The following is a 23,326-nucleotide window of genomic DNA, read 5'->3' on the forward strand; positions in this document are numbered from 1 at the left end:
ATATTCAGTACAATGAAAACTAGTAGTACACAACTGCTCCTTTATTGCTGTTTTAAAACAAATGAAGATTTGTTTTCAGAACAGACTAGCTATGTAGTTTGTTAAAAAATCTGTCAATACTACAGTACAACTTGGCATTTACTTTAAAGAAAATGTGGTCTGTCTACTTTTTTAAGATTGTATTTATGAATTTAGAAGTAAATGTTTGTATGAGTTCGTGTTCTCACCTCACAGCAAGAAGGTCTGGCTTCAAATACCAGCTGGTCTTTTCTAGGAGGGGTTTGCTTGTGCATGGGTTTCCTCCAGGTACTGCAGTTTCCTCTCACAGTCAAAAAACATGCATATGAAGTTAATTGGTGGCCCTAATTACCTCCTAGAATTTGAGTGTGTGGTTGTCTGTCTCTGTGTTTGTCCTGTGATGGACTGGAGACCTGTCGAGGGTGTGTCCTGTCTTCGCCCATAGTGAGCTGGGAATAGCTCAAGCCCCCTGTGAGCTTGAATAGGATGGATGGATTTTCATGTGAATAAAATCATCTAACACTTTCTGCCTTTCTTGTTTTAATTGGCAAAATATTCAAAGACAATAGGCTGCAAAACATTTGAACACTTGGTTGGACACTAAACACTTGGTTGGACACTGAACACTTAGCTGGACACTAAATACTTGGTTGGACACTGAACACTTAGCTGGACACTAAATACTTGGTTGGACACTGAACACTTAGCTGGACACTAAACACTTGGTTGGACTCTGAACACTTAGCTGGACACTAAACACTTGGTTGGACTCTGAACACTTAGCTGGACACTAAACACTTGGTTGGACTCTGAACACTTAGTTGGACACTAAACACTTGGTTGGACTCTGAACACTTAGCTGGACACTAAACACTTGGTTGGACTCTGAACACTTAGCTGGACACTAAACACTTGGTTGGACTCTGAACACTTAGTTGGACACTAAACACTTGGTTGGACTCTGAACACTTAGCTGGACACTAAACACTTGGTTGAACACTGAACACTTGGCTGGACACTAAACACTTAGCTGGACACTAAACACTTGGTTGGACTCTGAACACTTAGCTGGACACTAAACACTTGGTTGAACACTGAACACTTAGCTGGACACTAAACACTTGGTTGGACACTAAACACTTGGTTGAACACTAAACACTTGGTTGAACACTGAACACTTGGCTGGACACTAAACACTTAGCTGGACACTAAACACTTGGTTGGACACTAAACACTTGGTTAGACACTGAACACTTAGCTGGACACTAAACACTTGGTTGGACTCTGAACACTTAGCTGGACACTAAACACTTGGTTGAACACTGAACACTTAGCTGGACACTAAACACTTGGTTGGACACTAAACACTTGGTTGAACACTAAACACTTGGTTGAACACTGAACACTTGGCTGGACACTAAACACTTAGCTGGACACTAAACACTTGGTTGGACACTAAACACTTGGTTGAACACTAAACACTTGGCTGGACACTAAACACTTAGCTGGACACTAAACACTTGGTTGAACACTAAACACTTGGCTGGACACTAAACACTTAGCTGGACACTAAACACTTGGTTGGACACTAAACACTTGGTTGAACACTGAACACTTGGCTGGACACTAAACACTTGGTTGAACACTGAACACTTGACTGGACACTAAAAACTTGGCTGGACACTAAACACTTGGTTGAACACTAAACACTTGGTTGAACACTGAACACTTGGCTGGACACTAAACACTTGGTTGAACACTGAACACTGAACACTTGACTGGACACTAAAAACTTGGCTGGACACTAAACACTTGGTTGAACACTAAACACTTGGTTGGACACTAAACACTTAGCTGGACACTAAACACTTGGTTGAACACTAAACACTTGGTTGGACACTGAACACTTGGCTGGACACTAAACACTTGGTTGAACACTGAACACTTGGCTGGACACTAAACACTTAGCTGGACACTAAACACTTGGTTGGACACTAAACACTTGGTTAGACACTGAACACTTAGCTGGACACTAAACACTTGGTTGGACTCTGAACACTTAGCTGGACACTAAACACTTGGTTGAACACTGAACACTTAGCTGGACACTAAACACTTGGTTGGACACTAAACACTTGGTTGAACACTAAACACTTGGTTGAACACTGAACACTTGGCTGGACACTAAACACTTAGCTGGACACTAAACACTTGGTTGGACACTAAACACTTGGTTGAACACTAAACACTTGGCTGGACACTAAACACTTAGCTGGACACTAAACACTTGGTTGGACACTAAACACTTGGTTGAACACTGAACACTTGGCTGGACACTAAACACTTAGCTGGACACTAAACACTTGGTTGGACACTAAACACTTGGTTGAACACTAAACACTTGGTTGGACACTAAACACTTAGCTGGACACTAAACACTTGGTTGGACACTAAACACTTGGTTGAACACTGAACACTTGGCTGGACACTAAACACTTGGTTGAACACTGAACACTTGACTGGACACTAAAAACTTGGCTGGACACTAAACACTTGGTTGAACACTAAACACTTGGTTGAACACTGAACACTTGGCTGGACACTAAACACTTGGTTGAACACTGAACACTGAACACTTGACTGGACACTAAAAACTTGGCTGGACACTAAACACTTGGTTGAACACTAAACACTTGGTTGGACACTAAACACTTAGCTGGACACTAAACACTTGGTTGAACACTAAACACTTGGTTGGACACTGAACACTTGGCTGGACACTAAACACTTGGTTGAACACTGAACACTTGGCTGGACACTAAACACTTAGCTGGACACTAAACACTTGGTTGGACACTAAACACTTGGTTAGACACTGAACACTTAGCTGGACACTAAACACTTGGTTGGACTCTGAACACTTAGCTGGACACTAAACACTTGGTTGAACACTGAACACTTAGCTGGACACTAAACACTTGGTTGGACACTAAACACTTGGTTGAACACTAAACACTTGGTTGAACACTGAACACTTGGCTGGACACTAAACACTTAGCTGGACACTAAACACTTGGTTGGACACTAAACACTTGGTTGAACACTAAACACTTGGCTGGACACTAAACACTTAGCTGGACACTAAACACTTGGTTGGACACTAAACACTTGGTTGAACACTGAACACTTGGCTGGACACTAAACACTTGGTTGAACACTGAACACTTGACTGGACACTAAAAACTTGGCTGGACACTAAACACTTGGTTGAACACTAAACACTTGGTTGAACACTGAACACTTGGCTGGACACTAAACACTTGGTTGAACACTGAACACTGAACACTTGACTGGACACTAAAAACTTGGCTGGACACTAAACACTTGGTTGAACACTAAACACTTGGTTGGACACTAAACACTTAGCTGGACACTAAACACTTGGTTGAACACTAAACACTTGGTTGGACACTGAACACTTGGCTGGACACTAAACACTTGGTTGAACACTGAACACTTGGTTGAACACTGAACACTTGGCTGGACACTAAACACTTGGTTGGACACTGAACACTTGGTTGAACACTGAACACTTGGCTGGACACTAAACACTTGGTTGAACACTAAACACTTGGTTGGACACTAAACACTTGGCTGGACACTGAACACTTGGCTGGACACTAAACACTTGGTTGAACACTGAACACTTGGTTGAACACTGAACACTTGGCACTTAGAAAGCAATAGAGAGCAATCATTAACAAAATGCAAAGACTGAAAAATAAAGTTCAACTCACACTGCAGTGTCCCTAGGCCACAGTTTATCTATTCATCTTCCTTTACAATGCAGTGATTCTATTGTAAATACAGTATTTGATGGCAACCCAGTCTCTTCCTTTCAGAGCTACAGGCTCCGCCTGGAGGCAGGAGTCACACTCCTTTTTACCTGGTACTTTGCAGCTTGTGATAAAGTAAAGCATGTGCCGCTCAACAGCCTTTACTTCGTCATCTGTCCACTTGCTTCTCACCTTGCCAGCTGTCATAATAGGATGCAGGATAGAATGGAAAATATGTTGGCATATTTGGTTATTTCTGTTTCGCAGTTTGAAGGTTAATAATAACATTAACAGCACTGTCCTACTTCAAAACTAATTTTGGCCTCACTGGTTGGATGTTTTTCATTTAGCCAATCCCAGTCTGGTCTCTCCATTTAATTCCCAGGCTTCATTTAATTTGATATGGTGCAGAGATGTCAAAACAACCAACAATCTTCACCAACACAGATGCCTATTTTCTTCGACTGGGAATGTGCAATCAGGTAAAAAAATATTAACATTAATATTGGACATTTGCTTACTGGTTTATTATAGGCCCTATGGCCTGAAGTTCATTTAAAACTAAATTTTATCTTCCTATAACATCACCATAATCTATAACTTGGAATGTCCTTTAGAAAGTATATAGGGAGTATGAGGCAGAGATAACTGCTATAAGAAAAATGGAGTTTATTTATCTTCTCTCATCAAAACTAGAATGCATTGTACTTTTTTGTAGTCGAGGTAGAAGCGTCCTCCATGTTGTCCAGTGTGGTTGAAGCAGAAGCGTCCTCCATGTTGTCCAGTGCGGTTGAAGCAGAAGCGTCCTCCATGTTGTCCAGTGCGGTTGAAGCAGAAGCGTCCTCCATGTTGTCCAGTGCGGTTGAAGCAGAAGCGTCCTCCATGTTGTCCAGTGCGGTTGAAGCAGAAGCGTCCTCCATGTGGTCCAGTGTGGTTGAAGCAGAAGCGTCCTCCATGTTGTCCAGTGCGGTTGAAGCAGAAGCGTCCTCCATGTTGTCCAGTGCGGTTGAAGCAGAAGCGTCCTCCATGTTGTCCAGTGCGGTTGAAGCAGAAGCGTCCTCCATGTTGTCCAGTGTGGTTGAAGCAGAAGCGTCCTCCATGTTGTCCACTGCGGTTGAAGCAGAAGTGCCCTCCATGTTGTCCACATTGGTTGAGTCAGGTGTGTGGCTGGAGTTGCCTGAAGTCTCAGTTCTTGAGCCTATGAAAAGTATCAAATGAAATATTGGTGTTAATGGAATAGCCGTGTTTGCAGTGGAAGCTCAATGTCAGGTCATATGAAATTCTACATTAGATATGAATATTTTACCTGTAAACATAACATGACTACAAATTCATAACTGTCGAACTATCAATCACCAAGTGACTGTTTAAAATCAGATAGAGGGTCCTCATTATCATGCTATTGTCCTATAACATCTCTGTATACAACTTCCACAGACGAGGACAGAATAACGACCTGTGGCCAAATTTTCAGAGCTTATTTTTTTTCTGTTGATAACCCTCCTCCTCTAATGCTGACTTGCAGAAGAAAGCTTGTGCCAAGGAATGCAGTGAGGACCAACGTTTAGCCTGATCTAGTCTTCTGACTAACGAAGCTTTGTCAAGCTTTCATCCCAAATCTATTTGTATCTTAAAATCCATACCACCCTTCACGTGACCTGCCTCAAATCACATTGCCATACTTAACATACTGAATTTACTTGTAGTTTTCTGCCGTCAATTCTGCCACCGGGCTTTTCAAAAACTTAATTGCTTTAACAAAGTTAAATGAATCCCTATATAAAAATTGCTTTACTGGCTTGCTCTCTTTTCTGTGTCTTCCAAGATACTCTGCCCTGTGGGGTACTGCTAACCAATATCTTAGCTCTTTTTGCAAAACATTAATTGCCTCTTTTTCTTCTAATGTTGATTTTCTTCATTGCTTTCTAATGTGTCTCCTATCCTTCAGTAATTATGGCCAGAGCACTGACAGGGCAAGGACCGTATTATATCTAAACGAGTAATTTCTTTCTGCTGTCCAGACCTAACTGACTTCAGTCTGTCCACTGCGTCTCCATTGTTTCTAGACCTTAGAGAACCATATTCATAAATGGTGTCTTCCTTCTTCTCCATCTTATGTACTGTTGTTTTTTAAGTCCAAGGTGGAAGTACCTACTAAGCGTATCCAGTCTTATAACATATGATGACACACTGCATGCATCAGGATACCTTTTTGTTGTACATCAGCAATGGTCTCTTCGCTGGAATCGTCATCACTTGTGGCCATTTCATCTGATAGGGTTAAAAAAAAACAAAGTCTTTCAATTGAAGCCTAAACATGCCAAAATGTAATATTTTAATCTTTCTGAAATATCTAACTAAATTTCACCATCAGGATTGATATCGATGTCGTCCAGCCCTTTCCCCTGCAGGTCAGACAGTTTTCCCTTTTCCATTGCAATCAACAGTTTGCGGACTTTTGCAAGCTGCAAGGTACTCTCTGGAAGCATGTAGAACTCTCGGTGGACACGGGTGTCATGCCCCAGAAAGGTGGCAAGTTGATCCTTCTCATTTTCTTTGAGGTTAAGCACTGTGGACAGAGTCACAACTTGTTTCCGCAGTCTTGTTGAGGTGAGGGCCTCTGGATACTTTGCACCACACTGGTTTGCATACTTGCGAAAGTATGCAAATATAAATGCAAATGCAAATATAAATATATATATATATATATATATATATATATATATATATATATATATATATATATATATATATATATATATATATATATATATATGGGTCACAAGGACAAATTGTAGGACCAGTTGATATTGAAGGAACCAGACACCAAATACGTTATGATTTTTTAAAAGCACATAACTGAACCAATACAAAGATATATATATATATATATATATATATATATATATATATATATATATATATATATATATATATATGTATATATATATATACACATACATATACATATATACATACATACACACACACACACACACACACACACACACACACACACACACACACACACACACACACACACACGTATATAAGATGTATACAAAATAATTAATAAATCTGATTTAATGTACTTCAGGGACCACATACAGTCCAGTTTCATCCTGACTGGACCAGACTGGTAAAATATTACTATAATAACCTTTAAATTTACACTTCAAAGTTTTTCTTTGTTGTGGTCACAGTGTGTGTAATGGAATTGTCTATATTTTTGCAAGATCAAGCAGTTAATACTAAAAATGATTACAATCTCAACATAAAGTCAATTTTAATGAAACATTTTGGTGCAAAATACAATGAAATGTCAAAATAAAACTTGTATAAATCCTTTAAAACCTCCTTGCTTGGTGGGACCAGATTAGAGCCTCTTGCGGGTCGGTTTTGGTCCACGGGTCTTATGTTCTCTGCTGTTAAGAGAAAGCGAAACTTTCATGTGCGCAGAGTACGCGTGACGTCAATATCGTCATCCACCTTGTCCGCTCGGGTCCGCTCCGACACTCTGCGGTCGAACGCGCGACCTGTGCGACTGCTCATGCGCCAGAGCTACGAGACGCTTGTGTGAGGAAATCCTCCGTCTCCCCGTCTGAACAATCACAATTTAAAAACAAATATAGAGCCAGACGACTCAGAACAGACGTAAACTACTTGAGGAAAGGTGGAGAACGCCGGACAGCAGAAGTGGAGATAGATTCAGGATCGTTATGTTACGTTATGGAACGTTAAGGAAGCGAGGCCAGAGTGCAGTTTGGATGCAATCGTGTAGCACCCGCTGCCTGAATATCCCAATAATCCGGTCCAGCCCAAGTATTTTGGCCATTTTAGCTCCACTCAGCTTGAAATTTGCCAGGAAAACCTGTGTGTTGTCCTCGTGAGGCAGGCTGTCCTCATTAAGGTGTGTTAACTGTTAAATATGTGTCAGTGCACAGTGACATGTCGGCACCAGTACAGGGTGTCGCTCTTACCGGGTCCGCTCCTCAGAGGTTCTACTATACAGACATACACGCATACACACATACACACATACACACATACATACATACATACTGTATATATATATATAGTGGTTCGCGCTCTCATTGTGGATTCAGGTATGGCAAGTACATATATAAATGATGAATTGATGCTGTGAATCATAGCATCAACTATCTTCTATGCATCTTAGCCTATGATGCTAACATAAAATGTCTTAAACTCTCAAGGACCTCAGCCTCCCCAGCAGGTAGAGTTGGCTTTGGCCCTTCTTGTACATGGTGTACTGTGGTGGTGGCCCCAGTGAGTTTACTGTTAAGGTGACCACCCAGGAAGGAGTCCACTGTCTCACAACTTCAAACTACATGCTCTACTGACGTCTCCTTCTGAAGGCTATCAAACAAAGCAAGATTACTGGGTAAGAGAGAGTGTGAAGCAGTGTTTTAACTAAGCACAGCTTATTTCTCGCCTCAAATGTTTTCAGAAATACATTTTTTTGAACTTTCTTTTTTTTTTTTACAGAATTTTAGGTAAATATCGACAAAACAAAAAATAAACAAACAAATAAAAGAACAATAAACAACCATATATAACAAAGAGACCAAGCCTGTAGGAAGGAGTTAATAGTGATAGACAATAAAGTATCATAAACTGTTTCTTTCCTCATCTCAGTGTGTCCACGGATTGAGGGCCAATGCCAATTGTTGGGCTTTGGCCTTCTTGTTCTTCCTCTCAATATTATTATTGTTAATATTATTAAATGCAACATTTTACATGGTAAAGAGTTTCAGAGCTCACTCATTAGTGAGGCTATATGCTACATGCTAAAGAGTTTCGAGGCTCACGCAGTAGTGAGGCTACATGCTGCATTTTACATGCTATAGACGTTTGAGGCTCACACAGTAGTGATGTTCCATGCTATATTTTACATGATAAAGAGTTTCAGAGCTCACTCAATGCTGAAGCTACATGCTACATTTTACATGCTAAAGAGTTCCGAGGCTCACACAGTAGCGAGGCTACATGCAAAACATCATTAAAGTATGACTGATGCACTCATTAGAGAGCTGGAGCATGTGCACACCACACGGCACACAGCGGTGCATAAATAGACGCCACATGCTGCCCTGCCCTGTACTAAAGTGTTTCAGACTTACAGTTGAAGGACACTGCCCACCAAGTCTGCAATTTTTAGACGCAGTGTGTTTGCATGTGAGAGAAAAAAACGCTGTAGTGGGAGGCTGCCTTAACAGTGGCGGAGAGAGTAGCGTACGAGTTTATGAAAGAGGAGGACTTAGAGTTTGGTTTGACAGATGATATAGCTGAGCTAATAAAGAAAAAAAGGTGACGGAGGAGGCATCCATTTTGGTTTTGCAAGCCAGTGGAATGCAGAAGGGAACAAGAAAAATCTGACCAATCACACAAGAGTTCACGCACCACACAGCAGAAGAAAAGTTCCCCCGGTCAAGGAGTCAGGTCCCAAATTTCTTCTGACAGATAGAGCTGAGTGAAGAAATGACGTGATTTGTTTGCTCAGACCCCCGAGTGTCAGAAGTGGAGTATGAATAGGTCTTCAGTGTTGTTGAACCTTAAGCCAGAGTTTTCTGTACTACCAAGCAGCTCTCTTTTAACCTGGCTGTATCACCATGGTAACGTTCAGCTCTCAACCAAGCTGTGTTACTATGGTAACTTTTTTGGAATTTACCAGGTTGTATCACTATGGTAACTTTTAGCTTTTAACCAGGCTGTTTTAATAATAATAATAATGCATAGGTTTGATACTGCGTTTTTCTGGACACTCAAAGACGCTTTACATTGCATCATTCATTCCTCCATACTGGATGGTGCTAAACTACGTATGTAGTCACAGCCGCTCTGGAGCAGACTGACGGAGGAGAGGATGCTAATCTGAACCATCGACCCTCTGACCACCACCAACCACTCACTCTCTGTCATTCACCCTCTGACCACCACCAACCACTCACTCTCTCACTATATTCACCCTCTGACCACCACCAACCACTCACTCTCTCACTACATTCACCCTCTGACCACCACCAACCACTCACTCTCTCACTACATTCACCCTCTGACCACCACCAACCACTCACTCTCTCACTACAGTCACCCTCTGACCACCACCAACCACTCACTCTCTCACTACATTCACCCTCTGACCACCACCAACCACTCACTCTCTGTCATTCACCCTCTGACCACCACCAACCACTCACTCTCTGTCATTCACCCTCTGACCACCACCAACCACTCACTGTCTCACTACATTCACCCTCTGACCACCACCAACCACTCACTCTCTCACTACATTCACCCTCTGACCACTCATTCGCTCACTGCATTCACCCTCTGACCACCACCGACCACTCACTCTCACACTGCAAACTCGTCCTGTTGGACGCTACAATAGTAATACACAGTGACTTGAAGTAACTTTAATCTGATTACTGGTTTGGAAATAGTTACCAAACCGGCCCGGCCCGGCACATACTGCACAGTGGAACCGTGGCTTTTCACACCTCAACAAGCCTGTCACTTTTTTTTTGATGTTCAGGTCCAGTCAGGTAGTCACAGCGGGGAGGGGGGCTCTGATTGGACAAGAATTTGGAGGACACTTTTCATTAAAAAAGACATTTAAAAACACTTGACTTAATTTTGCTTGGGGGGGTTTACCCCCCTCACCACCCGCCAGCGACAGCCTTGCACTTAGGCTCAGATGAAAGACATATCAGGGCAGAGAGCAGCCTGACAGACATGAGGAGGGGAAGTCAAGAAGCCTGAAACGAGAGACAATGTGAGGCTTCAAAATAAAACAGGAAACACACAAGACTGAAAGGTGAACTGTTGCACTTTCCCTGTTTACTGGTGAGCAACTTTATTAAGTGTCCCTGCTATATTTTATTGAAATATGTTAATAGAGAAAAAACATTTTGCCCTCACAATAAAGTTTGTCTTATCTTATCTATCTTATCTTATTATCTTATTATCTTGTTATAATAATGCTGTTAACAGCATATATTATATTAAGACTCATAAAAGGTACGACACGTCTAAACTTCATCGTAAATGTAGTTAAATGGCATTTTCCAGGACATGTACAGGCTTTTCATCACCTGTTATTAGCAGCAACAAGCGACGCTGAAGGGAAACAAACTGCTGGAGGGAATGTGGAGAGGTCATGGCTGATCACACCATCATCCAGGTCTATTGGAGTAACGTATCAAGAATTATATTAAAGGTTCTAGTTTTTAATATTTGTGTGTCATTCACAACACTTTATTTTGGAACCTTCCCTGATGATATGAATGCAAACGATGCGTGCCTCTTTAAGATAATGCTGGTGGCCTGTAAAACAAAAATTCACAAAACACTGGCTCCAGAAGAAATGTGCTTCCACAGCCCTCTTTATCAACATCGTGGAGCAGCTGCAGACTCTGGAACAAACATTCTACTCTGTAAGAAAACAAAAAGATCAAGGAGATAAACGATGGAGAAAATGGTGTAAATACCGTGTCACTGAATTTAGTCACTGCTCTTTAGAAGCACAGACTCATTGTGAGACCGACCCCATTCTTTATATTGGCAACGTTTTATTTTGTGATTTGTTTTTCTTCTCGGTTCTCATTTCCTTTTTTTGGAAGACATTATACACTGTTACTTGCTTAACAAAGCAAGTAACATTATACACTGTTACTTGCTTTGTTAATGTTCCTTTGGGGAAAAAATATTATGTATAAGAGGGTTTTTTTAAATGACAACATTGTACTCTCATAATATGAACTGTGTGCTTTTGAGAGAGAGACGTCACCATCATATGAGAGGTTGATTAATTCCAACTTGAGAATTTTTTGTTAAACCAAGATGAAATCAGGTAAACCATTAGTTTATACAGCCTTTGTTTGTTCTTTTGGTGTTTTTTTTAAGATGTACTTCATTCATGTCATTTTTTCCTTATTTGAGAAGAGGTCTCAAAGAGAAAGGAGCTTTTAATCTGAAATCAGCAGACATTGTATACTGTATTTTTGATCATTGACAGGCGGCATGGCGGCTCACTTGACTTTGTATTTGAAACTGCATCTGCAGTAGATCACTGCATCTGCAGTAGATCACTGTATCTGCAGTAGATCACTGTATCTGCAGTAGAGGCAGTAGATCACTATATCTGCAGTAGATCACTGCATCTGCAGTAGATCACTATATCTGCAGTAGAGGCAGTAGATCACTGTATTTGCAGTAGAGGCAGTAGATCATTGTATCTGCAGTAGATCATTGCCCTTCTCAAAGCTCTTCCTCCTCTCCTTGTTGTCACTTTGGGAGAACAGTAAACGTTGTAGCTCAGAGACGTTATGAGGATGACAAACTTAAAGGAAATTAAAAGGATGAAGAGCTGGAATTCAGTTTGTCGACATGATTTGGCCAGTCGGGGTCCAACCAGGAATCTCCAGCTTTAGGAGTTTCAGGATGATTCCTCGCTGAAGCTTCCAAACTGATCAACAAGCCTCACGTTCATCGGTCGACTGATTCCTCCGTCCTCTGTATCCAGCTCAGGGTTGGACCGACCCCAGCTCATGATGGGTGAAGGGCCCCCACACCCTCCCTCGGCCTCCCCTGAGAGGGAAGCAGACCACCTGCTCCATGTAGGCTGCACAGAACCCGGTCCAGACCTGCTCCTTTGGGGGTCTTAGCATCTCTTCATGGTTGCAGAGTCAATAAATTACTTTTCAGGAATTTTCTTGTTTGTTTTCTTTCATTACCACAAACATAGAAAAGCACACACATCTAATTAGCTGTAAACAAAGGTTGTTTTTGTTTGTTTGGACTGTTGAAGGCAGAACATGCAAACTCAACATAGAATCTCATGCCCAAAAATCTAATTCATCAGAAGTCCCATTTTTAGATCTGAATGTAGTAATAACAAGCTCTAGTGAACGACGGTGGGTGTGACACGAAGGTGACTTACAGGTGTGACCAATACCTATAACTTACACATTGAAAGTAAAAACCCTTTAATGGATCCCAAACAAGATCTCACACACATACCAAAATAAATTCAAATAAACTGAAGAGATGTTGGAGACCGTCTGAGATAATGAAAGTAAAATAACAGTCTTTAACCAGAAAAGAGCATCGCTCACTGAGCAAACAACGTCCACAGACGTCCAAGAGACGTCCGTCCGTCCAGGCCGTAATCTGGACGTCTATTTGTCAGACAGAACTAGTTGACAAATGACACATAACAATTGTGGACATCTGAGACACCCAGAATCAGTTGAAAGAGACAAGCTGTCTGCAAAGTCCAACTGCCTGTAAAATGACTGATTTGCCATTAAATAATGAGGGACGTAGATCATGACAGTCTGAGTTTGGACCATTTGTTGCTTCGGTTGCAAGGCATTGAACTTTTCACGCTATACGCAGAAAGTCAACACTTTGATAACCTTTCAACTTGTGAATACAACTACAGCATGTACATGAGTAAATATTTCATCAGCACTGTAGTTGTCGTTGTGTATTGTGTCATTGGTGTGTGGAGTTTGCTTGTGTGTGCCTGGGCTTCCTCAGGGTACTCTGGTTTCTTCCCACACTCCTAAAACATGCATGTGATCCTAATTGGTCATGCTGAATAGTGCCTATGTGTGAGTCTGTGTCTGTCCTCTGATAGACTGTCCTCTGATAGACTGTCCTCTGATAGACTGTCCTCTGATAGACTGATGACCTGTCCTCATTCTTTTTAAACGTATTTTCACTGACGTCCAGACAAGACGTAAATACAACGTCCAAGAAAGACGTTTTAAAATAAACGTTCATTCTGGTTCCTCTGAGGACGTCTTCTGGATGTATAGAGACGACGTCTTCTAGACATGTTTTGGACCACTTTTTGTTAAGTGGGTGGACGTCTCCTCAAATATATAAGTGATTGATTTTACTCAGAGTTTCTGGGGTTTTCTCCCAAAAAGTTTGAATGACGTAACTCAAAGGCTCTTTAACTGACAGGTGTCAAAGAAAAGTTTAATATTATGAGATTCTGTGCCTGAAAAAAGAAACTCCATTTCAGAAAAGCCACTCCTTTGTGGTATGGACTGACTGACTTGTCTCCTTAAACTCAAAATCATTTTAGACTTTTCTACTGCAAGACCAGTGTTTGTATAAAAATCCTTTTAGTGTTCTTTATTTAACTCCCACTGCAATACACAATATGAATCATGATGTACCTCTCACATTCACGTAGAACTGATCTTTGTCTGTGGTTTCAGTCTGTTTTGTTTGATGTGAAATAAAAAACAATTGAACACTTTCAATTCTCTTCATTTAAACTTTAATGCAAGAGTTTGTGAAAACCTTTATGTTGAATCGTCATTAAATCGACTATTTTAATAAGTACCTCATCAAATACAGTAATATTAATTAAATGCATTTTAATTAGTGTGGAAATGTTCTCTTTATGCTTGTTTCCCATGAAGATAAGTGAAAGGCTTTGGCAGCAGCAGAGCGCCATCTTCTGGAGAACTATGTTCAGAAAAACCTTTTTCAGTCCTCAGCTTTTTCTGCATTAAAATTCAAATGACCATATTTAGGTTAAATTAGGTTAAAAAAAAATGTATTCTCCACAGAAGAAAAACACAAACAATACAGAAAAAACACAAATAGGTACAATATAATATACAAGAAGCACAAATAGACAAAACAGACAAATGTCATAGAATCACACAGAGCAAAGAGCAGCGGGGGTGTGAAAGTGAGGGTGTGCATCCACAGATAATGATAATAATAATAAAATGAATTACAAATGAGATTCATACATCTCAGCCAGATACTTTGTGGATTTGGTGCCCTCGCGGGCTTTTTATGTTTGCGGGGGGAGCAACTCTTTAATCTGGAACAGCAGGAGCAGTTTTCAACAAAGAACAGCGGAGGGAGGGTGAAACATCTGCGGAACACCCACATGCTCAGGGAGATGCGTTCCAGTACAACGATAAGTGCGGGAGAGAAAGAGAACATAGAACGAAGGCTCAATAAAAACGACAGATAAACAAAATGTGAGATTCCCTATTATAATTGTTGTGTTTATGTGAGCTTGTGATTCACGACGAGGGAGGTGTAGTCCGAGATTGAATGAACGTTGTCAGGATTACGCTTGAGAAAAGTGGGGAAGGGGTTTTGCCGGAGCTCGCTCGGTGTCCCTGAACGCCGCGCTCCCTCTGGCGGCGGGATGCGGTATGGCTGCCCTGCCCCCTAGCGGCGGGCGGCGATACTGCCGCCGCGGCTCCGCGCTGGGACTGGTCCTTTCGCAGCCATTTTCCGTCCAACCAAACAGCCGTCTGAGGAAGGGAACCAACCAGGGCTGCATTGCAGGTTTGTGCCTGGCTCCGGCCAATGATTGCTAACCGATTCCTCGTTAGCTCGAATGGAAATGTCCGTCTCGGTGTGATTTTTTATTTGTTGTCTGGGTGAACGAGGGCTGCTCGTAAGGACGTGTCTGGAGCCCAAACCTTACAAAAATGACTCGGGAACATTTCGGCCGCGGCCGGGCAACAAAGAGCAGGCCGGGCCGGGGCGAGCTGCTCTGGATGCACCCGGGGGAGGGTGTCCCCGCGGGGCAGTGTGTGTCTGAGCGGGATACCCGCTGGAGGTAAAACACGCTGCTCCGCTTCTCTGATAAAAATCTACAAATTAATTAAAAACCGAGCCGAACGGCACCGACCCGCCGTTAGCATCCGTTAGCATGCGGCTAACACACACAGCGCGCGCCCCGCGGCTTGGAGGCAGTGGAAACCACTGCATGGAGGATAGAAACACACCTCCGCTCACAAAGAGCTGCTGCTAACCCACTACTCGTCGTTATTTCCGAGCAGAAGGCGGATTGATTCACGCCGTTAGCGGGGCGGTTGGCGCCCTGCGGCGGCAGTAATTTGTGAAAATGTGAAAGAAAAGCATAAAACGGTTGAACTGAAATGATCCGGGCAGTGAAGGGTTAACGCCGGAAGACGGTCTGGATTAATTCATTCCAGTTGAGATGTTGACGGGACTCGGATGTGCAGAAACATCAACCCACTGCCTCCAAAGTGTGTAAATCACAACTATTAGTGTTGTGACCGTCTGTCCTGACGTCACCAGGCCAGCTCAACACTCCACCTGTTTAAACTACAATCAAATGATTAAACTCACTTCATTTACACATAATTCACATTTGCATCTTTAAAAAATCACTTGATCAGACAACTTGAGTGTAGCTGCTATTGCACAACTATTAATTTACTAAGAATTAGTCTTAACCCTTGAAGGTTATCTCTGCACCCTTATATACCCCATTTAGAGCAAAACGTTTTAATCCAGGCGCCACATAAAATCCAGTTAATCTTTACATGGTGCCATAATAACCTTTGAATTGAAGGATTTCTTTCTTGTACAGATTAATACATACTGCCAGGTCCTGTTTACACGGTGACGTTTCAGGTGAAAACTCTTCGTTTTTGGCTTTTTGTTTCAGAAAAGTTTCATGTTCACACGACAATATTTCGAAAACGATCTCTGTTTACATGGAAATGGCAGAAACATATATATATATAATGAAGTTAGCACGCCAGGCCATGGGTTGGTGCTGTTGGTTCTTTTTGTAATAAAACCACACACGTAAGCAGAGAACAATGAGCTTCTAGTGGACAGACCACCCAGTTGGAGTGTTATTATGGTGACCAAGTCCCAGGAGAATATGGACTGGGAGTCATGACACCACGGAGAAAACATTGTTCTTATTATCCAGAAGAACTCTTTACGACGGCCACGGTGCGCATGCACAATAACAGTGTTTGAGAAAAGTTGCGTTTCCATGGAGCCGTTTTTCCCCTAAAAGTTCCTCGTGGGGAATCGTGTTCAGAAATGTAGATCTTGTAGATCTTGATCTCTTTTGGTCATTTGTGTCTGTGATGCTTTCAACAACCTGAGGTTTGTCATTATTGCAATGTGCACATTACAAATAGGTTTGTTTCTGTGCATGTCAACACATTTCTGCTCGCCTGCACTGGATTATTCAGCCTCAGGCTGTTGAGTCTGCTTCTGACTTCACAAACAGACTTTGAGCTTTTTCCAGAGCTGACAGCTCTCCACCTGATCTGATCTCAGGCATTAACTGAAGCTCTTCTATAGTAACTTTAACTTTACGTCAGTAAAACTCCTAAAGCCTAAATATTAATCTCTCATGATGATAATCCATCTTGAAACCAGATGGATGCTCTGATCTGCTCAGTGTGAGCTCCTTTAATCCCACTCAACAATTTAAAAGCAATAACAAGGACAAAAAGCGTGTGTTTGACTTTTTCATGGAGTTTTCTTGAGAGTTAACTGTGTGTGTGTGTGTGTGTGTGTGTGTGTGTGTGTGTGTGTGTGTGTGTGTGTGTGTGTGTGTGTGTGTGTGTGTGTGTGTGTGTGTGTGTGTGTGTGTGTGTGTGTGTGTGTGTGTGTGTGTGTGTGTGTGTGTGTGTGTGTGTGTGTGTGTGTGTGTGTGTGTGTTGTAGATGGACGGGGACAGCTCCACCACCGACGCCTCCCAGCTGGGCATCACTGGAGAGTACATGGCCTCCGGCCACTATGTGCTGCAGTCTCAGGACGGTGAGGAGCGTCTCCTGATGTCTGAGGAGGAGGAAGAGGAGGGTTTACATCCACAATGGCAGGAGATGACTCTGTGTGTGTGTGTGTGTGTGTGTGTGTGTGTGTGTGTGTGTGTGTGTGTGTGTGTGTGTGTGTGTGTGTGTGTGTGTGTGTGTGTGTGTGTGTGTGTGTGTGTGTCTCTCTCTCTCTCTGCAGATGATGGAGACGAAAGCCTGAACGATCATGAAGACGGCGGCGTGAAGGAGAACTACAGAGAGCAGGACATTTACCTCCCCATCGCCAACGTGGCTCGCATCATGAAGAACGCCGTTCCTCAGACTGGAAAGGTGTGTGTGTGTGTGTGTGTGTGTGTGTGTGTGTGTGTGTGTGTGTGTGTGTGTGTGTGTGTGTGTGTGTGTGTGTGTGTGTGTGTGTGTGTGTGTGTGTGTGTGTGTGTGTGTGTGTGTGTGTGTGTGTGTGTGTGTGTGTGTGTGTGTGTGTGTGTGTGTGTGTGTGTGTGTGTGTGTGTGTGTGTGTGTGTGTAAATGGGGGAGAAAAGCAACTTTTCTGAAAGGCTGCACTGAGCATGTGCACCATGATGCTCGTCATCAGTTCCTCAGCACATGCTCAGTAGCTGGACAATCAGAACTGTTTTCCTCCGTCGTGTCGGGACTTCTGGACCAGATTCTCCTGGACTTGGTACTTTTATATTTGACAGTCGCCATGATAACAATCCGACTTGTTGGTCTGTGTTCTCTTTGTTAATGTTCAGAGCGGATGGTTCTCTGCTGCATGTGTGTGTGGCTTCATTCCAAAAACAACCAACAGTGCCCACTAGTGGCCCTACTTGATAATTACATCTGTGAAATGCATATAATTTTCAAACGGTTGCTGTGAACGTGAAGCTTTTCTGAAACCAATCAGATAAATTCAGGTGAAACGTTTTCACCTGAAACGTTGTGGAAACGACGCCAAAATAAAACGTCGCCGTCGACCCGTCACATGATGCAGGTTATTTATAGCTCTCTTCCAGCTTTATGAGCTGCTCCACTGCAGTGTAGAGCTTGTAAATAGGAGGAAGATAATAACTTGAACTGCTCTTCACGAGAATAACTTTTAACTTGAAAATGATTGATTTGAGTTTTCATGTCTAGTATTTTTCATATCGGAGCAAATAGCTGAGACAATAATGTCTGTTTGGGTTTCAGCGAAAAAATATCTCCAAAAATGAAAACAGGCCTTTGCTTCAAATAGAAGAATTTCTATAGAGAACCCTTCATGTTTCAGACAGAAGTGACTCCTTATGTGAAGCACAAGACGTGTAGCTACGTTTTGATGTATAAGATGGAGTGAAACGTGTGGCGTCGAGGACGGCGAGAAGCTTTTTTCTACTCGACACTCCGGCTGGAGTTAATCCCCTCCACTGCACTTCTCACAGTATGAATGGCTGAAAATGTTAGAAAACCTCAAAACTCACTGGTTAAAATTGGTATAATATAATAATAATAATAATAATAATGATTAAAAAAAAATTTAAACTGCCGCCTTGAATATTAATCTTTGTACTTTCCCCCTTCAAGAGGCTGGTACATGAATAATAATAATAATAATAATGTTGTACATCTTCTATATGCACCTCTTGAGGCAATGGATGAATAAAAGAGTTAGTCCTGCACAATATATTGTAAATGTCTCGTTCTAACTGTTAAACACATTAATAGACATTAACAATAGACTGAACTGTGGAGACAGAATATCAACAATGAGAGAAAAGTCCAATTTATTACGATTAATTAATAAAATTGTGCAGAATAAGTTTAATTTGTAAAGCAAATCTTAAAGCGCTCGGACATCAACATCATCTGCTCATTGCTTTTTATTTGGAACGTCACAAAACCCAACGTGTTTGTTTACTATCGACTTGTTTTAATGTGCCTTAGATCGTCACATGACCTCCTGCTGCTTTTCTATTGGTTGTTGGCTCGACGTCAAGCTGCCTTAAGACATGGATTCATATCTCATCATGTGATGAGCAGGAACATTTCAGTGACGGTCGACGCACTACAGTAGTGTCTCTCCATCTCACAGATTGCAAAAGACGCTAAGGAATGTGTGCAGGAGTGCGTCAGCGAGTTCATCAGCTTCATCACGTCGGAGGCGAGCGAGCGCTGCCACCAGGAGAAGAGGAAGACCATCAACGGCGAGGACATCCTATTCGCCATGTCCACGCTGGGCTTCGACATGTACGTTGACCCGCTGAAGCTCTACTTGCAAAAGTTCAGAGAGGTGAGAACTTGTTCTTCGACTGGAACGCTTCAATACAAACACATTGCTGATGTCCGTTTCCATGGAAACCACAGACATGCTGAAGACATTGTGGTGTAAACCAGCCGGTCAGCCTTGTTTCCACTGTGCAGTTTGTTCCGGTACGGAACAGGACGGGTTTCCGTGTGTTTCCACTGACAACAGTTGTGGATAGTACTGAAAGTACCGTAACCAACCGTTCCACAAGGAGGCGCTACAGCACACTGTCTGCTGATCGGTAGTGACGGTCCTCACTCTCGATAGGCCACAGTATTTAAATGGACCGGTAACCCTCTAGTTGTTGTTTACATACGCTGCTTTGTGCTCACTGGTTGTTTTGTCAACTCGGTTTATTGAACCGTCGGCGTGCTACACTGCCCCCTGGTGTTCTGACGCTCCTCTGTTTAACAGAAGAGGCGGTTCAGCTGGACGCTGCCGGTCAGAACGAGAAAGTTTTCCACTGTGTTGCAGAGAAAGGAGGCTTTGCTCCGATACCTGAGCAGTTCTGCACCAGATGTGTTGGTTCTGCGTTTACTCATTAATGACGTCACAGACCTGCGTGGTTACGCTGCCGCTCACAACCCCGCCTACATTTTAACCACACTCTCTGCTGTGGAATCATGCGACATATTTCAGTCTGGGTATGCTTTACCTTACCGTACCATTCCGTGCTGTGCAGTGGAAACAAGGTCAGTTGGTGATGTGTGAAACGGTGAGTCTGGCCCCTGGTGGTCCACACAGGTATTGCAGATGGGCTGCTGATTATTGACAGATCAGTTTTCCCCCATGGAAATCTTCTAAAATGTCTGTAGTTGTGGTCCAGCAGTGTTAGTGGATTCCAGGTGTTTCCCTGCTCTCACATGCTGTCTGGTGTTCCTCCAGGCCATGAAGGGGGAGAAGGGGATCCCTGGGGTGGCTGTGGGAGAAAACCTGGGCGAGGAACTCACAGACGACACCTTCAGTAAGTCACATTCTGGACTTCTTTCTTCTCAATCAGTTCAAACAAATTAAGATCTCCTCTGTTTCTGTCACCAGCAAACCCACTGCCGGCGGGGATCATCACTGCAGACGGGCAGCAGCAGAACGTTATGGTGTACACCACCTCATATCAACAGGTACAGCTGCACACGGCCTTGGTGTGTTTTCATACAGGCTCCCTGTTGCCTGCGCCACTCTGGAGGGTAGCATGTAGCATGTAGCATCGCTGCGGATGGAAAAGTTGTAAAGCAAACTCACAAAGTGGTTAAAATATTAATACAACTAAAAATGACGTGAAACCTTTCACTTCCGTTCACTGTTATATTGTCATCCAGCACAATGCATGATGGGATACTGGGCCAGATTTTACATTCACTTTTTTTTAGACAAACAAAAGAGCGTCTGAAGCTGGGTGATCGCCGCAGTGCATGATGGGAGGCTGACAGATCGGCTAGCCTGGCTAGCCTAGACAACGTTAGCCTGATAGCGCTATGCTAGCCTGGATTTGTTTAAACGTACGATCGTCTCTAATCGGAACTCGCTGCGTTGCAGATTCCCACCGTACAGCAGATCCAGTTCTCGTGACAAGGCCTCACACTGAGCCCCAACACGGCGGCGCCACCGGGAGCCTGGGCTGGCCGGATGACCTCTGACCCCGCCGCCAGGAAGAGGGTGAAGAGACAGACATGGAGGGGGGGAGGGAGGGGGAGGGGGGGTTAGCAGAAACCCTCATGTACAGAGAATCACTACCTGTTGAGTAGAAAGTAGTTTCTAGTTGTGAGGTACCAAATGTTTTGGAGCGTCCAGAGCAGCTGGGAAATCAAAGCTTTATTTTCAAGGCTAGTCTTCTTCCATGATTTATTTAGTGTGTGTGTGTGTGTGTGTGTGTGTGTGTGTGTGTGTGTGTGTGTGTGTGTGTGTGTGTGTGTGTGTGTGTGTGTGTGTGTGTGTGTGTGTGTGTGTGTGTGTGTGTGTGTGTGTGTGTGATGGTTGTTTTTTGTCCTGGGGGGGTGGGGGTGGGGGTGGGGGGGGTTATCACTTTAAATGTTTGGTTTTGAACTGTTTCAAACGGAGGATCCACGATGTTTCTGTCGCATTAGATCATGAAGCTCTTTTCTAAGTCGACACAGTTCACTATGTGATTTAATGACATGAAATCCTTGGAATAAAACCCACAAGTGATGTTTACAAGCTGCTCGTCTCTGTTTTGGCATCAAGTCACGGTCCGACAGTTTCAACTGCAGCGTGCTTCAGTTTGATCAACTTGAATACGTGAAGAGAAACATGGATTTCAGGAGGAACCAGATACAGACCAACATTAGGAGGTTCCTGAACCGTCCCCGGCCAGGTTCAGCAGGACCCCAAACTCCGTGTCTTCATTGACGGTGCAAAGGAAACGTATTGAGATGAAGTCAGAGGAAAGGAGGTGGTGCCTTTACTGGACCCCAAACATCTAATGAAGGGACACAACAACTTTACCAACAAGCGTTTGAAAAAGTTTACATGAATCTGCTGTTGACCTTGATTCAGGGAGGATTCAGTGTGGAGGGGACGGACAAGCAGCAGCAGGACACGTCTGTAGATCAGAAACCAGCCGGTTCCTTCTCTGCTGTGAACAAGTGGGACTGCTGAAGGTGGAGGACTTTTAAAAGAGGTTTGGGTTTGGTCCAGGAAGTGTGAAGACCTGCCTTCACTTGGTGGCTGGACTGGGATCAGTTGATGTAGAAGATGGATGAACGGGTTCATGAACACTTGGTCTTAATGGGTAAAGACAAACCGACCATGAGGACAATCCCACCGGTTCTGTCTTCCAGTCCTTTGACCTCGTCCATCACAGCTATAGCTCGGTTGGTTAGAGCGGTTGTCTCCCAATCGGAAGGTCTGCCGACATGCCGAAGTGTCCTTGAGCAAGACACTGAACCCCAAAACTGCCCCCATTGGAGTGACAGCACCTCCCATGGTGTGTGAATGTGATGAGCTGCTGAGGGGCTGCTGTCAGTGAAGAGGCTCTATAACTACGCCCATTTCTAACTGTCCTTTATCTGTTTACATGTTAAAGACCAAACGTCCTCAGGATCCAGTCTGTTTGGATTCTCTGAGGGTCGGCTCCTCAGATGTCCTCTGCTGCTCTACATTCTCTAAGACGTCTTAATAATTAATTATATCCAGTGTATCACCCGTCCCTCGGTCCTCACATTACACACCTTTGGACAGTTCTTCCTGTCCGGACAACCGAACAATTAGTCAAGAAGACCAAAGCTTTTCAAGCGGAGACAGAACATTGGTGACGTTGCTCCGGCTGTTTTTGCCGAACAGCTGAGGCTGGGTGAAAAACTGCATGACGATGTCCTCACCATGTTCCCTCTGCCAGTCCAAACAAACTCCCTCCACCAGATAAAAGACCCGGAGGGGAGGAGACTGGCAGTAAATCAAGCTCGCCTCATTAGTTCACCGTGTCTCGGCTCTAAACCACACGTGTCAAACTCAAGGCCCGCGGGCCAAATGTGGCCCGTGACGGCTCAGACTTCTGATTGTCCTAAAATAAATACCGTACTGTTCCTAATAGACGTGCAGTGCACGAGCGCAAGTCGTGGGGTGCG

At 43.2% G+C, this 23,326-nt stretch overlaps 1 protein-coding gene across 1 annotated transcript; it reads left to right on the plus strand.

Annotated features, from left to right (window-relative positions):
* Positions 1–15,155: 15,155 nt before the first annotated feature.
* Positions 15,156–21,919, plus strand: nfyba (nuclear transcription factor Y, beta a). The gene is made up of 7 exons (XM_080492479.1): positions 15,156–15,212; positions 17,372–17,465; positions 17,661–17,791; positions 19,533–19,730; positions 20,631–20,709; positions 20,784–20,863; positions 21,279–21,919. Exons 2-7 carry the CDS (start codon positions 17,372–17,374, stop codon positions 21,309–21,311), a joined length of 615 nt encoding a protein of 204 aa, XP_080348605.1. The 5' UTR covers positions 15,156–15,212; the 3' UTR covers positions 21,312–21,919.
* The last annotated feature ends 1,407 nt before the right edge of the window (positions 21,920–23,326 follow it).

Source organism: Lipophrys pholis (genome assembly GCF_963383615.2).
Source record: "Lipophrys pholis genome assembly, chromosome: 22".
Classification (NCBI taxonomy): domain Eukaryota; kingdom Metazoa; phylum Chordata; class Actinopteri; order Blenniiformes; family Blenniidae; genus Lipophrys; species Lipophrys pholis.